Here is a 16,773-nt window from a genome sequence, read left to right as displayed (position 1 = left end):
CTCCCCTGACACCGAGCGAGGTGGCGCAGTGGTTAGCACACTGGACTCGCATTCGGGAGGACGACTGTTCAATCCCGTCTCCGGCCATCCTGATTTAGGTTTTCCGTGATTTCCCTAAATCGTTTCAGGCAAATGCCGGGATGGTTCCTTTGAAAGGGCACGGTCGATTTCCTTCCCAATCCTTCCCTAACCCGAGCTTGCGCTCCGTCTCTAATGACCTCGTTGTCGACGGGACGTTAAACACTAACCACCACCACCTCTCCCCTGACCTGGGGTTTCGGTGACTTTTCCAAACTCTACCACTTTTCCTACATCTCTCTAATCCTTTTCTTTCACCCCTCTTCTTTCCCCTTCAGCCCTTCTGCCAAAAGAAGCAGAATCTTGTATATGTAAAAACTTTTTTTATATACTGCTGGCAGTGTGATTTCAGTTGCCTGTGACTGCAGTTGTGTGTGTGTGTGTGTGTGTGTGTGTGTGTGTGTGTGTGTGTCTAGCATTGATTATATTGATTACGGCCTTAATAGCCGAAAGCTTTAATTGTGAAAATCTTCTTGTTTTGACTATTTGCAACCCAGCATCTCCGGTATATGGTGATTAGCAACTTTCCTTGTCATAATATTGTTACATTCCATCCTTAATTTTCCATTGTTTGACCTTTTTTTATATGTGTGTTCTCCTGCTGCCAATTGGTAATTTTTTTAATCTACCCAATTGCATTGTATTGTCAAAAATTTAGCACTTACTTTGATCCAGAGGAGTTTCCATTATTAAGGAACACACAGTTTCAGTAAATTTCCAACAACCATAAAAAGTCTACTAATGAAGTCCAGCTCAAGTGCCAACTGCTCCTCCTTCAGTGATGAATTTCTTAGCAGAACCAACTGATGTGCATGTTATGCCAATAATATCAACTAATGGAAGTATTTGTACATTCTGATTTCTGTATAAATTCACTGCAGTAATGCAATCATTGTGAATAAGTGTTGTAAAAAGGTTTTTCTAGTTGAGAATTGTCATATTCACCTCAGTGTACGGAACATTTATGTGTCTTGACAAAAGCTATTCATTACCTTTTAAATAACAAAAAATAGAATTTATTAAACTCATTCCACATCCATGAGGACCATTTCATCTGGGGAAATTGGCATATTTGTTTTTCTTTCTGAGTATGTATTGTGTATTATTGTTTTTCTGACATGTTCTACATCCTGTAGGATCTCTTCATTTTGGATCTATTGGGAACAAAAGTACATCTAGTCTGATCTAATCTTGTGCAGATATATTGCTGCTTTCCTTAACATACTTGCTTTTCATCTTTATCTCTTCATACACATCGATTTTGCTACATTCATTCACTTTTCATTCCCAGGTGTGATAAATTTGTCCTACTTCAATATGTGCTTTCGGTCTACAGTGAAGAAGGTGATGGGCAGCCAAAGCCAGAGCCTGGCACCATCGCCCGGCGTGCTGTGGCAGCAGCAGCAGCAGCAGCAGCAGCAAGTCTCGCCGCTCCGTGAGGGTGAGCCCCCGTCCCCGTCCTCTCTCTCCTCCTCTGGCAGCGTATCACCTGCAGTGGAGCCCAGTCCGAGCAAACCTGCAACTTCAGGTAATTTCCTCACCATCTCAAAGCCACCTTGAATTTGTTTAACCTGCAGATAAATTCTCATCTTGGGTGAAAATTGGGAACTGTTTCTGTTGACAGAACTTGATCATCGAGTAGAACAGGTGGCGATATGTAGCCTGTGACATGGGCAGTTTGTCATGTCAGTGCTTCAACTTCTTATGGATGTAGGTCATAACATCGTCACTGGTGGGAGTTTATCTGTAAAACAGGAATATCAGAGTTGGTAGCCTGCTTGATCAGTACCATTCTTCAAGACACAAAAGTAGGATCTGTGAGCAGTGGCATAGCTAGGTTGATTGGCACCCAGTGCGCTGTTTTAATTTGTCACCTGCCCACTCCAATTAACCCCAAGAAACATCAAATAATTGTACTGGGGGGGGGGGGGGGCAGTTGTTTGGTACAAGTGTTTAAGTAAGCAAAATGTAACATTAAGTGTTCTGTGAACAGTTTTTAAGAATGGGAATAAGTAATTAAAACTAACTATATAGTTTATATATAAAAACAAAGATGAGGTGACTTACCGAACGAAAGCGCTGGCAGGTCGATAGACACACAAACAAACACAAACATACACACAAAATTCAAGCTTTCGCAACAAACTGTTGCCTCATCAGGAAAGAGGGAAGGAGAGGGGAAGACGAAAGGAAGTGGGTTTTAAGGGAGAGGGTAAGGAGTCATTCCAATCCCGGGAGCGGAAAGACTTACCTTAGGGGGAAAAAAGGACAGTTATACACTCGCACTCACGCACATATCCATCCACACATATGGATGTGTGGATGGATATGTGCGTGAGTGCGAGTGTATACCTGTCCTTTTTTCCCCCTAAGGTAAGTCTTTCCGCTCCCGGGATTGGAATGACTCCTTACCCTCTCCCTTAAAACCCACTTCCTTTCGTCTTCCCCTCTCCTTCCCTCTTTCCTGATGAGGCAACAGTTTGTTGCGAAAGCTTGAATTTTGTGTGTATGTTTGTGTTTGTTTGTGTGTCTATCGACCTGCCAGCGCTTTCGTTCGGTAAGTCACCTCATCTTTGTTTTTATATATAATTTTTCCCACGTGGAATGTTTCCCTCTATTCCCTCTATTATATTAACTATATAGTTTAACTGACATTTAATGAAGCACAACAAATAATAAAGGATGTTCTTGGTGATAGGTGACTTCAACATGTAGCATAGACTCTCTTCCTTCTAACTTTTTCTGTTACAAATCTTCAAATTTTTCATCAAAGTTGAAAGCCTTAGCTACACTATTTTTGATTGACAAAATGGCTAAATTAGTGTCTCTTGTGTGAGTAATAAGCAACCCAAGATAATATTTAATTAGTTAGTTTTGAAAAACCAACTTTTCATCAGAAACCTCTAGTTGGCCATGAACCATCGCAACTCTCACCTAAATTTGTTTTATCATCTGAGTGTTGCATTATTGTATCATTGTTCCCAATATTATCATCAGAAAGCTCATTATCAGAAACCAATTTTACATTTTTCTCAAGATCGTTATGAATAAGCTTATTCTCAGAAATCCAGTTTTGAATCTTTACTATAGCCACTTTCAACAAGCTCAAAATCACTATTCAGTTTTGACCAGTTATATGTACTGCTCTTACTATTAGCCAACATTCATAAAAAATTAGTTTCATAGCTTTATCATCAGCAGTTTGTACCCCTCGCACATGTTCTTGAAAACTACGAGGGTGGTTTGAAAAGTTCTTGGAATCACCACAAGAGATCAGCACTAGCGCAACGAGTTGTTCACGTGATATTCATTGGACTGTTGCCTGTAAACATGTGCCACATCAGTGCTCTTGGAAGAGAGCTGTGGTGGTAACATGGCTCTGTTGTTGTTCCTGTGTAGTGATTTGCGAAGATGGAAAAAATAGAGATTCAAGTAGTGAATAAGTATTTTGTAAAGAAAGGTATGAAAGCAAAGGACATTCATGCCGATTTCCAGAATACACTGGGGGCTCTGCTCCTTCATATTCAACTGTTGCCATGAATTTAAATTTGGTCGGAAGAGCTTAAATGATGATCCGTGCAGTGGTCAGCCAAGATGTATCACTACTCCAGAAATCATTCAAAAGTGCACAAAATGGTCATGGAGGATCACCGATTGAAAGTGCGTGAAATTGCTCACGCTTTCCAGATGTCATCTGAAAGGATATATCACATTTTAAGTGAAGAATTAGAAATGAAAAAATTATCTGCAATATGAGTGCCATGACTCTTGATGCTGGATCAAAAGCGCATGAGAATAGACATATCGGAACAATGTTTGGCCCATTTTAGGAGAAATGAACAAGATTTTTTGCACTGGTTTGTGACCACAGTTGGAACTTGGATGCACTACTATACCCCAGAGACAAAACAACAGTCACAGCAGAGGAAACATGCTGATTCTCTGCCACTAAAGAAAGCAAAGGCAATTCTTTTGGTGGGAAAGGTTATGGCATCAGTGTTCTGGGATTTGAAGGGGATTCTGTTTGTAGATTATCTTCCCACTGGGCAAGCAATTACTGGAGAACTATCCTCCTGGACAAATTTCACCAAAAGATACACGAAAAAAAGGCCAGTTTTAGCAAGGAAGGAGGTCATCTTCCACCAAGACAATGTGCACCTGCACACATGTGCCATCACCATGGCAAAATTACATGAACTAGGGTATGAATTGTTGCCACACCTGCCTTATTCACCTGATATGGCATCGTCAGACTTTCATCTCTCCCAAAACTGAAAATTTTTCCTGGTGGATGAAGATTCACTTCAAATGAAGAATTGATAGCCGGGATTGACAACTATTTTGCAGGCCTGGAGGAAACTCGTTTTAGAGATGGGATCAAGGTATTGGAACATCTTTGGACCAAGTGCATTAATCTACAAAGAGACTATATTGAAAAATAAAAAAGTTTCAGTGATGTAAGCACTTTTTTCTATTCCGTTCTGAGAACTTTTCAGACCATCCTCATATCTCAGGAAAAAGATCGCATATTCGTAATCATCACAAATTCTTGAATGCTCAAATAGCCTCTCCTAGCATATACATATGCCAAGCATAGACGCGTTTACATCAAAAGGAGCTCAGCTTGTATTTTGTTTGAAGCATCATCTCTATGTATAAATATTTGATTTGAAAAATTCATTTCCACTGAATTTGCAGTCAGAATGTTTTAGTGTGATTCTATGTGAAAACCCCAGCATGTGGGATATGACTCAAAATTCGAGGTACTTCAGTCAAAATCAGTGCAGTTAGTTTTTTTTGTAATAATGATGATAACACTGAAAATTCAAATAGAATACACTCAGAATGAGATTTTCACTCTGCAGCGGAGTGTGCGCTGATATGAAACTTCCTGGCAGATTAAAACTGTGTGCCCGACCGAGACTCGAACTCGGGACCTTTGCCTTTTGCGGGCAAGTGCTGGTGAGCACTCTGTCAGGAAGTTTCAGAATACACTCAGATTCATTTGTCTATCCTTCAGTGCTTTTTTTTTTTTTTTAAAAAAAAATCCCTAGCAATAGCAACATTGTGTTTTTCAGTGCTATTCCTAATTTCATTTTTGTCGACACTTTCACTATTGTCACTTGCACTTCAGTATTCTTTGATTTTCGCATTTTCCCATCTCCTCTTCACTGTCTCACTACAGTTTACTGAGTGTTTCTTACATTGAGGCATGTTTTATAGTGGTAGTTAGTGGTGCTTCATCATATCAAAGAACATTAAAGGAACCACAAAGTAGTGTACACGAACATTCACCCTTGAACATGGAAAGTACTTTCTCGTCCCTGCTGTGTCTGCATGGTTGTGTCATTGGCTGTGGGTATAGCTGGTCACACACAATAAAAATGGGTCTTTCCTGGCTGCCAGTTGTCATGCTGTCATCAATCGCCAGCCTCTCGCGTCACGTTAGAGTTCGAACACTGCAGAGACGTTGACTGCTAGTGTGTATGTATGTGTCGTTGTATGAATAAAGTTATGTAAAGTAACTGGACTGTCTGCAAATGTTCCTCACCTGCTCACACTAAGAACCTCGCATCCCATCGCCACACATCATGGATCAGAAACCTTTATAACAATAGAGTCTGCTGCGAACGTCAGTCTGCACGTTTGGAAATTGCAAAATGAAACATAAGTCATAGTTAACCATATTTATTTATGTTGATTTCAGATGCACATATAGATTAGACACATACACATACACAACTACATATGTATGTACAGATTATGCATATAAACAGACCTACTCGTATAAAATCAATGTTTCAGTTAACTTTCTGCACTGTTCACATTTATCTAGTAATAGTAAAGCGACTGTATTTCAACTTTTTTCAAAAAGTCAAAATGATCACAATAAAAAAAATGCTACTCCTCCATCAATCTTAAAACATTTTTGACTGAAAACATTTTTGTGAACACATTCCGTGGTAACCAAAAACTCCATGTATGGACATAAAAAAAAAAATTCAAAACTCAAAAATTCAAAAGTGATGAAAAATTTGTTTAGCAAATTGAATTTGCCACTGAATTCAGCAAGCCAAGATATGTTATGAAACAATTTTCAGCGCTCAGTAATTTTTTTTTATATATGACAAGGTTGAAATTTCACCAGTACGTCCCATTCAGTACAAACAGCATTTACCTATCAGCATTTAATGAAAATGAGATTATTACATGTAAAATAAAGGAAATCTAACTTAATATGCAGATGGTGTCCCAGAATTCCAGCACAAAACGTTTTGTAGCATTGAAGTACTGCAGTTCATTTTACCCACCCATCCTTGCTAGTAGCACACATTGTTGAACACTGGGTAACGTGTGTGCTAGGGCAGATATGAAGTCTCTTCGTTCTCTGCAGCGTTATTGTTCCTCCTCCTACTGCTGCTGAAATGGTACTGCTCTTCCTTTACCTGTAAGAAATAACTCCATTCTCTCTAATGAAATGGGCTATGTGGCTGTTACCAGTCTCTTTACAGTATTTTTGATGATAAAAGTCCCTGGAGAAATATTCTTATTTCTTTTTATTGGTCTTTCATTTGTAAACATCATTTGAGTTTAGTGTACAGATATTTAAAAATGAGACAGCAAGGGGCTACATGCTTGTTTTGCACTATACTTGTTGCGGAGATGATCAATCCTTCTTTAGGGCAGTTGTAGAAAGAAATACTTTTTACAGGCACCTGTCTCTTTGTGTATGTTTTCATGACTTTGTATTGCTTATATTGAAATGCCATACGCATTTGTCTCATAATGCCACAGGTATTTGTCTCATAAAACCAAGCAAACTTGAACTCGACAGCTCTGTGTTCATTGGTCAGGAGCTCAACAGGAATTTCACATTTACGATGGTTGGAACTTGAATAGTGGCAACTATTTATTCACAACTGAAACAAAAGTGTTACATGTCTGCATCCATTACTGTCCTTCAAAGTAGTCTCCAGTGTTGTGTAGAATCCATTGCCAGCAATGTGGAAGGCGTGGTATACTGTTAGCAGAGCCTGTTGTATTGATGGTAAGAATGGGGCGGTTACTGCCTGTCGAATCTCTGGAACAGTTCTGCAGCGAATGCCATGAAGTGGTTCCTTCATCTTTGGAATCAAGTCAGTCACAAGGACTTTAATCTGGGGAGTATGGTGGATGATACAGTACTTCCCAGTCCCATCGACCGAACAGAGCAGTCACAGCTTGTGCTGTATGCGCCCGCGCATTGTCGTGCAAAATGATGGGTGGGGTTGCACAGAAAGTGTCATCGCTTCTTTCGCAAAGCTGGTCACAGGTGATGCTCCAAAAATGAACAGGAATACTGCGCATTGACGGCCTGCCATGGAGGAACGTAATGTGTTAGGATAACACGATCGCAGTCGTACACGAGAATCACCATAACTTTCACCATACTGGGCTCTGATGCACTTTAGACTTTCGCTGAGATCCATGATGACGCTATTTGTTGGATTGGCATTTCAGTTTTGGCTCTTACAATGTGGCCCATGTCTCATCCAGTGTTATGAAACAGCGTAAGAAAGCACTCATAACGCTCCAAGTGCGTCTGAGCAGTGTCGTAATGCATCCATTTCCGTCAAGTCCTGTGGAACCCAACGGGATGCAATTTTTCGCATGCCCAGGTGTTTCTTCAGAATGCAAAGCACATTCGTATGTGCTAATCCGTTTTCATGGGCTAGCTCAAGAATCCATGTGGCATCGATCATTGCCTACTAAAGTGGCAACAGCATGCACTACTTCTTCATAGATGCTATGATGACCTGCCCAATGCTTTTCTGCCCCAGTTTGCCAACCTTCATTGGAGACTTTTAACCAACATGCCAAACGCCTCTTGAAGACTGTCGTGCTGTACGACCTCTGGCACATTCAATCTTGATCAAACTCCATTGTTCCTGTTTCAAAAACATAGGGACATCATTACGTTAGACCGCTCGCTCACGAGTGACTGTGTTTCTCTTGACTTTGCACATGCTGGTGATGTGGGACGGTGTAGCAATTCAAGGGATACCTAATTTGTCGTAGAAGTCAGTAAATCACTCAACAGACAGTATTTTTCAGTGCAGGTATTTCGTTCATTCTAAGCAAGTATCGATTCATGACATCATCGTCCAGACATGAGTTTACTGTAATCTCAATCCGTTTTAGCAAACTAATAGTTTGTCACAGGTGATAAATTTTATTGATTATGAAATAAAAGTTCTTGAAGTTTACTCAGAATCAGGAATGTTTAATTAGTAGCTGTATGTCATAATTTATCTGTTTAATATAAAGGTGTTTTGATTTTTGGATGCATGAAAAAAGTGTGAATTTATGTGCAGCTTTTACTCTGAGATGAGTTGTCACTTAGAATGCAAAAGTGTGTGTGTACGGTTTGTTGACCTGTGCGGTGAATTTTATTTTTATGATTTTGACTCGGATGGAGACAAATCCAGTTCCAGTTAGACTTCACGTGAGATCACGTTATTACAAGAGAGTCGTTTAGCCCATTATGGCAAAACTGAAACTGGCGCGCTCAATTTAAAATACGTTACATGCCAGTGTGTAATCAAGCTGTCCTGTAAATCACATACAATATTTGCTAAGCAGCAGTTTAAGAAGTTAAATCACCAACTGTTGCATAACTTCATTGTTATCACTACAGAACTTATTATATCGTGTTTCTTCATCAAGAGATCTCAAAAAGCCGGGACAAATAACAACAAAGAAGAAGACGACTAAAAGAAGAGGCATTGGCATATATTTGGTGACCCACGTTGGGCACCAAATATTTACCGATGTATCTTCTTTTATTCGTCTTCTTGTTTGCATTAATTGCATTAAGTTGTAACCCATATTGTATTATTGTGTGATGTTCAGTCTTATTGTTACGCAACACATTAATATACCATACTGGTAGCTATGGTGGAAAATGGCTCTGGTTTTATGTTAGAATAGTTCATCTGTAGGGTTCTGCTTTTGGCATGCGAGCACTTAGTCACAATAGCTCGTGGTAAATGTGTACTAATAATATTGTACTGAATGCTTTTCAGCAGGGCTCCTTTGCGTAAATGGCTGCTTCTTTCATTTGGTTTTACTGTACAACTCACAAAAAAAGGAACTATCATTCACAGTGACCATTTCAACACTGGAAGTGGCAGTGATATTCAAATAAGTATCATAATCACTTTTTCAAAACTTAGTGTTTGTAAACTCAGACACATCTCTCATCATCATCACTTCACAGTGTGTCAAGAAAAAACAAACCCCCTTGTTGCCTTCCTTCCGATTGCAACTGAGGCCTAGGCCACACTACAAACAGCTGATAGCTCAGCAGTGGGGCCTCGCTCAGCTGGTATGACATGATAAATAGCTCACGGCTCTGTTGTGACTCAAAGGATTCCAAACTCGAACTCTTGATACTTCACTTACATAGCACTAGCTGCACTTGGCAATCAATTTTCTATGTTTTTTGACCACGGAGAGGTTTCTTGAAGAAATTTGAGAAATTTATTCCAAATGTTTTTCCTCCATCTGTACTACAGAAAACCTTCTATAATAAATGCTGTTTGTCTACAATGTATGATTAATATTTGTGGTCAGACCACAATAGCTGATTTAGCAGTATTACCGAGAGTGTCTTCTGCTAATTTAGATCAACTCTAGACATAATTCAGTTGATAAAAGTTTATTGTTATTGAGCACACTGAATTTTCGCACTGGGTTCATTTTCTGAACTAGTTAAAAATTGATCTCCAGTGGGCAACATTAATACAATTATTCCTCAGAGAGAGAATAATACATCAAGGTAGTTAATTTTATATGCTGACTGTATCAGATACAATAATTGCACATAGAATTTAGTGTGTGGAGAATGATCGTAAATAGAGATGTACCGTAAGCAGAAAAAAACCAAATAAGATTTTTGGAATAAATAAAGATCGCAAGTAAAAGATACGGTACAGTAAAAATTAAAGGCAGAAATGGCTTTAGGAGAGGAGATGTAGCTATTATGTATAAAAAGTTCTGAGTGTGCAGGCACGATTTTGGAATTAGAACTCAGTGTTACTTGAAATTTATACTTCCACTATTATTACTGATTGATATCGGTGTGCTGTAACTGAGAGTGATGTTAGTTTTGTTCATAAATGTAGTATGTGGAAGAAAAAAGGTCCCTTCCCATTGCCTTAGCCACTGACATCTAGAATAAATTCGGGGGTGGGGAGGTGGTGAAAATTGACTCCTCCATTCTACATTATTATTCCACATTAAATTTTGAAATTTATGAAATTCTCTTGCAGACTCCTGAATACTTGAAATGAATTTCCACTACTGCTCAGTAAATAGGTAGTCACTATGTTTACTAAAAATGTGAAGCATACAGCTTCCACAACTTTTATAATTGAATTCAAATAACTCAGCTGATGGACTCATGTATATTGATTTGGTGAGTGAAGAAAGGAACTCTGGGAAGATTACTTTGCAGTGGTGGGATGAAATTGGGAAGTTCATAGTTGGACTGGGTTTGGTAGCAAGCAAGATGAAGTTTCATCATACATTGGGGAGGTTGTAGAAATCATCCCCCCTCCCCCCCTCCTCCCCACTCGTGCAAATTATGGTCTACCATAATAATTTTAATTCTGTTCAGAGCTGTCAGTTACTACAAGAACTTTTGCATGTATACTTATTATTTTAGAATACTCAGGTCCAACAAGAGAAAGTTGTGGTCTTATGCTGTGTGCATGTTTTCTTGCTAATTTGCAGATGTTGAAGCTTGGACACCGCCTCACCCACAAGATATGGGTTCGTCATTTTCTTCTGAGAAGAAATCTTCACACTTCTGGCAGAGCGCTCCTGTTACAGAGTGGTCAAAGGAACAAGTATGTATCAGGAATTACAATACTGCCCCCAAATTGCACATTAATCCAACCTAATGATAATTATTGCTGTGTAATTTTACAATAAATTTCCAGAAGTAACAAATTAAATTTACATGAGACATAATATCACTTCCCTCTCACATAAGAGTCCACTTGCCAACTGAGAAGCAGCCTGCAAAATAACACTGTAACTCATGACCTGTAGTGGTCACAGAAAGAAGCAGAAACTTGATTTTCTGGGACCAGTAAAAGCCCTTCGTTATCTTTGTACATGTTTGAAAGAATCTAAAGGATCTGCATGACTGAGCACTGTAGGCTTCAATTTAAATTATATCTGGGAAATATTGCTTGCATACATTTAAAATTGAACTACTTGCTGTAGATTTTAAGAGTAAGAGCTTCAGTAATCTCAAATAAAGAAGTAACAGTTATTCAAAGAACAAGGTACATGGACTTCCAATTTGTGGACTAAATTTTTTTTTATCAATTCTGATTGGCTTCAGGCAGCTGAATTGGTGAACCACTTTGCTGGCAATCTGAGTGTTGCCAGTCCAATGATTTCATAACTTACTGATTCAGCTGCAATGTTATATTTCGATAGTTCATTAGTTAACTGTCAGTTTGTCAGACCATGCCAAGGTAATGGTAACTGTTTGCATTCTGCAGAAGTAAATTCCTTCCTCCTAATCACCAAGTGAGAACTGAACATTGAACTTGCATCTGAGAGGAGTGAATTTTAAATCCCATTGGCCACAAAGATTAAGGTTACTCATGGTCTCCTCTAAATCAGTTAGTGCACATAACCTGAATTAGCCCTTTGCAAAGGACTGTGATTTCCTTTGCTATACTCTGTGCTTGTCCAATTAGAGCTTGTGATCCAGCTCTCTAATGACCTCACTTTTAATGGGATGTTAAACAAACACCAATCATACCTATCCCTCCACTTAGTCCATGCACTGTGTCAGATGAAGGATGGATGCACTGCTACGAAAGACTTCAGCATGATCTATTTAGACTAATCCATTATGAATATCAGTTTGAAGGCTTTCATGAACAGTGTCATTTTGAATAAAATAATTTTGGGTATTAGGCCAAATCATTATAAAACACTAAAACAACTAAATAGCTGCTGTTTTGACTGACTTTGCAGGGTCCTCAACAGGGCAGTTAACTGCTGGTTACAGGTGAATGTCTTTCTCTACATACCATCTACTTTGTTTACCTGGTGGCAATCAGTGTCGCATATCTGGGATGTCATTGGACCATTTGAAAAGAGGTTACTACGGAGGAAGGTGGCTGTGTGGAAGATTATTGTGTGTACTACTCTGGTAGGTGACTGGAAGGCAACACTTTGTAGGTGATTAGTAGACAACAGAAAATCAGCATCTTACATCCAGGGATAGTGTTTTCCTGTAGCGAAGCACTGAAGCTGCATGGTAGTTCACTTGCGGCGACTGTTTATGCTGTTAAAACCAGGTAAAGTGGCGCTATCAGCTGGCGATCACAAGCAGTCCGCCAGACTACAATTGCTGGCTTCCAGGCAATTGGTAACTTGAAGCTATTCTCCCTGTGAGTGCTGTTAAGATGTTTAATTGTTTTGATAGCCTCTCTTACTTACCACTGCTGCATCCACAGCTACTGAGCAGGCACATGAGTTTCTTGACAATTGATAAAATGGCCATATTCCTTGTTGTGTTCAGTGGCGGATGACCTGTCATTCTGTCCCAGTCGTACGTAATGTTTGTGCTCTGACACAAAGTACTAATGGCTCAGACGGTTGCACTGACAGATATTGCCACATTCTTGTCAAAGTTTGTAGATGCCTGCAGTGTGGAGAGCATCTGTGGCATTTTTTGTGGGCCTTGACAAAAATCGAATCTTGCTGCCACTCTGTAGTACGGGTTTAATTCCTCTGTGATGCAGAACATCACCTGTGTGGTCACTGACACCTCTCACGTTAGGTAGGTGAGCATCAGGAAGAGTTTCTTCTGTACTCTTCCAGCAGTTAACCATTCAGAAGTGGCCACAACAGTGACAATTCAGTTGCTTTAGTGTTTTACAATGACAACCTAATACCCAAAATTATTTTATTCAAAATCCATAATGAAGTTTTCACACTCTTAGTGTGCTTCGTAACGAGATTGCCTGACAACCTGAACTGAGCGGTATGGTGCAAATTTTGGAAACCGAACTCTCTTATAACAAGAACAGCTGAATTTGGTGGCCGACCATCGAGATTGAGGCTTACATAGGGTGAATGGCGGGATGGTTCCTTTGTATTTCCAGATCCACCCACACCCATTCTGAGCTTGTGTTTGATTTGTTTGGTTGTTGACAGTGCATTAATAATTGGGGTTGTTTGCTGTAGAGCAGTTTGTACTAAACTTATGTAAGTATTAACCTGCATTATATCTAACAGGGACTGATTGAGAGAGGATGTACACACGGATTGTTTTGACACCCTATTAACCTATTGTGTCTTATTGTATGTACATGTGAGTAGCTTCTAATCATTTTGTCCTGTGGTACTTTACATTGTTTCCTCCCACCCTTAGTTTTTCATGTATTATAATCTTTAAATTATCATGTGACAGTGTTTTAAAAGCTTCTTTGATATGTTCTCTAGCAGGGCTTGAAAATGGTCACTGACAAATAGTAGAAAATAAAATATAGTACAGAAATATAACTTTTGTGGAACAGTGGCTTTCATTTGAGCAGCTAATGAGGACTACGAATTCGAGCAAGAAGAAAATTATTGAATTCATAGACATACCATACATTGCCACATGGCAGTCAAGATTGCTTGAAGCCTCTGAAGATGAGAGCACTCATCCTAGAAAAGACATTGCTAATATCATACATCTTCAGTAACATAAATGTGATGGTGTGCCTTTGTTTTTGCAAATAGGTCTGCCAGTGGCTGCTGGCTCTCAGCCTGGAGCAGCACATTCCAAAGTTCCTCGAGATGCAAGTGGGAGGTGCCACGCTGCTGCAGCTGGAATCGAGGGACTTCAAGCAGCTTGGTGTGAACGGAGAGGACAAGAACCGCCTGAAGCGGAAACTGAAGGAGCTGCGGGTTCAGGTGGAGAAGGAGCGCAGGCAGCAGGAGAAAGAGCGCAAGGAGAGGGAGCGCCTGCAGCGCAAAGCCGAGAAGATGGCGGAGAAAGCTAGTCGACGCAAATAGTCTGTGCGTGCAGATCGGCAGTTGTTTTGCGAGTGGGAAATAAGTTTGGAACGTTGAACTTGTTATGAAGTGTGTCCTTGCTGGTGCATACTCATGACAAAATAATTTATTTATATTACAGGTATTGTTACCAACTGATTTGGACAAGTGGTACCCTGGGTATTTATTTATACCTGTTGGTCCCAATCAATAAAGCCCAAGAGTTCTTGTATGGGCATTAGCTGTTGAATATAGTGATCATTTAAAAAAAAAAAAGAAATACACCCATAGCAATTCTTTAGTCACTCTGCAGCAGGTGTCTGTAGCTGTGAGTGATTCTGTAAGTAATCTTCACATGTGAAAGTTCTAATGTAAAGATAGTATCGGCTTGGACATGTTGTCCCTTGCATATTTACAATTAAGTGACTTTGCAAGTTCAAGCCGAACTCCAGAAAACTGTGATTTAGTGACGAATCGGTGATTTTAAAAAATAAAATTACTGATGCTCATATTGCATTTCAGCTAAGTGTTGTATGGATATTTGTATGTCATGTATTTTATACGTTTTTTTGTCTTTTTCAGTATTTTGATGTGGCAGCTTGAATCAGATATTGGCATTTTTGTTGTCTCTGTTGTACATAAGTTTTTTATTTACAAAACATGAAATGTATCATAAGAGTAAAATAGGATAGTTGTCAGCGGTGTGTGGACATCGGACATCTGTGAGGTGCAGAGGACTTACTCTCAGGAAAGTGAATTGCTGACCTCCATCAGAATGTTTGTTTCCTGATTGTGTGGCAGCAAAAGGAAAAAATAAAACAACATAAGAAGATGAAAATTAAAGTACTTCTCATTGTTCCTCTTGATGATCCAAATTTTGATGGGTCATTACTCTGTATTTACAGTTTTAAAGATACAGCCTCTGGAACTGACCAGTATTTAGCACAAGAATGTGTTAGTTATAGTGAAGTACAGTATACGCAGTGGTGGCAATATTTCTTGATCTCTTACGTCCAGTATGAAATGTGACTTGTAATTTTTCTTATTACTGTTTTATTTTGTCTGCAGATATTTGAATAGATTATCTGTGAGATCCACATTCTTTTTAAGCTACCTAATTAATACTGGACATAGTAACTGCAAAATGTTTCACAGAAAGATTGCATAATTTATAAATTGGGAAATTACTGTGAGAACCTTATTTATAATTATCTTTCTCGAAACAGTAATTTCCAGCTAATATTTTTTTGCAGTTTATGCCTCTGAGAGCTTCATTTTATTATTTTTAAGTTTTCATTGTTAATAACAGAGACATTTACTGTTCAGAAATCTTTTGCCGAGCATTACTTAATCTCGTAATGGTACTAAGTACTTGGAAACTTACTTCCTTGAGGATATTTTAATTCTGTCTCGGCTGTTACAAGTTACAACACTTAAAGAAGTGTGTCTATCAGATATTGTCACATTTTTCTGTCTTTTGTACCTTGTTGAAATGTAATGTAATAAGTGCATAGTGGACTGAAGTTAGTGAGCATAAGTATTATAGAAATAAGAAATACTGGCACAGAGATCCTGTTGCATGCTTTCTGTAATATTTTTGTACATGTCATTTTGGAGCAAGCAGATGCATTTTGTACTGGTTTAAGATAAATTGCTGAAATAATCAGTTTTTAGGAAAGTGCCTCGAGAGATATTATTTCACACTGAGAGAGAGGCCACACACAGTGGCTTGTGACTGCAGTTTGTATTTTGGTATTTATAATTGTGAGCACATTTATTTTAATCTGCAGTTATGTAGCAAACTGTGGTTTCTCTGTACGCATTTGTCATTGACAGATTTTGTACTTGTAGTTTTTGAAATTTATTTGCTCTGTAATTTTTGGTAATAATTCTTCATAAGTGAAAGATAATGTCCTGGTGCAAAAAATTATGGCCAATTTTTATAGAGATAATCTTGTTTAATCTCAGGTTTGCGGCAAGGGTTATTTCACTGTTACCTGGAAATTATGTCCACATTCAGCTGCAGTAACTTTCTGTCCTAATAAACTGCTCCTTGTCAAATTCTTATTTTATTTCATTTCATTTCCACATGTCAAAACTATAACCTCCATCACCCCCTTTTCATTCCTTCAGTTCTAAGGCATATTTATTTTTCACATTTAGTTTAAAATGCTGCTTTTATTTTTAGATTTTATAGATGGTTTTACATGTTCTTCTGCAGATAAAGAAACATATTTTCAAAAATAAGAGACAGTTCAGCATTTACTGCAAGAACTATAGTAACAGTGAGTTCCAGAAATCAGTGATTTTTTGTGCCACTGGGACCCTTGGTTTAGTAAAACAATGGGAAGAGAATGCAGCCACCATAGTCATATAAAAGGTAAACTACACAGGTTTCTTCTTAAAAATGATCTATAATCATCATCTACTGAATGAGAGGCATAATCCTCTGGACAGATAAGATTTCATGTGATTTTTTTTTTTCAAACGCACAAGCATTGTTTAAACAAAGTTAGCATGTGTAAATAATGTCACAATTATTAAGTACAAGTGATTTACAACATTGGAAGTATTCAGAGATGAAACTTTATGACATTAATAAACACTGTTTTACAACGGTGTTAATAAAAGGTATTTTGC

The 16,773-nt window shown here is 38.6% G+C and overlaps 1 protein-coding gene across 1 annotated transcript in view; it reads left to right on the top strand.

Moving 5' to 3' along the window:
* LOC126474300 (uncharacterized) overlaps positions 1–16,194 on the top strand; it is a 175,845-nt gene extending 159,651 nt beyond the window's left edge. Inside the window, exons 25-27 of the mRNA XM_050101766.1 lie at positions 1,415–1,606; positions 10,855–10,970; positions 13,879–16,194. Of these exons, the coding sequence (XP_049957723.1) occupies positions 1,415–1,606; positions 10,855–10,970; positions 13,879–14,154 (584 nt within the window). The 3' untranslated portion in view covers positions 14,155–16,194. The remainder of the gene's footprint in view (positions 1–1,414; positions 1,607–10,854; positions 10,971–13,878) is intronic.
* The last annotated feature ends 579 nt before the right edge of the window (positions 16,195–16,773 follow it).

This window comes from Schistocerca serialis, chromosome 4, assembly GCF_023864345.2.
Source record: "Schistocerca serialis cubense isolate TAMUIC-IGC-003099 chromosome 4, iqSchSeri2.2, whole genome shotgun sequence".
Taxonomy (NCBI): Eukaryota; Metazoa; Arthropoda; class Insecta; order Orthoptera; family Acrididae; genus Schistocerca; species Schistocerca serialis.
This window is presented reverse-complemented; position numbering and strand designations above follow the sequence as displayed.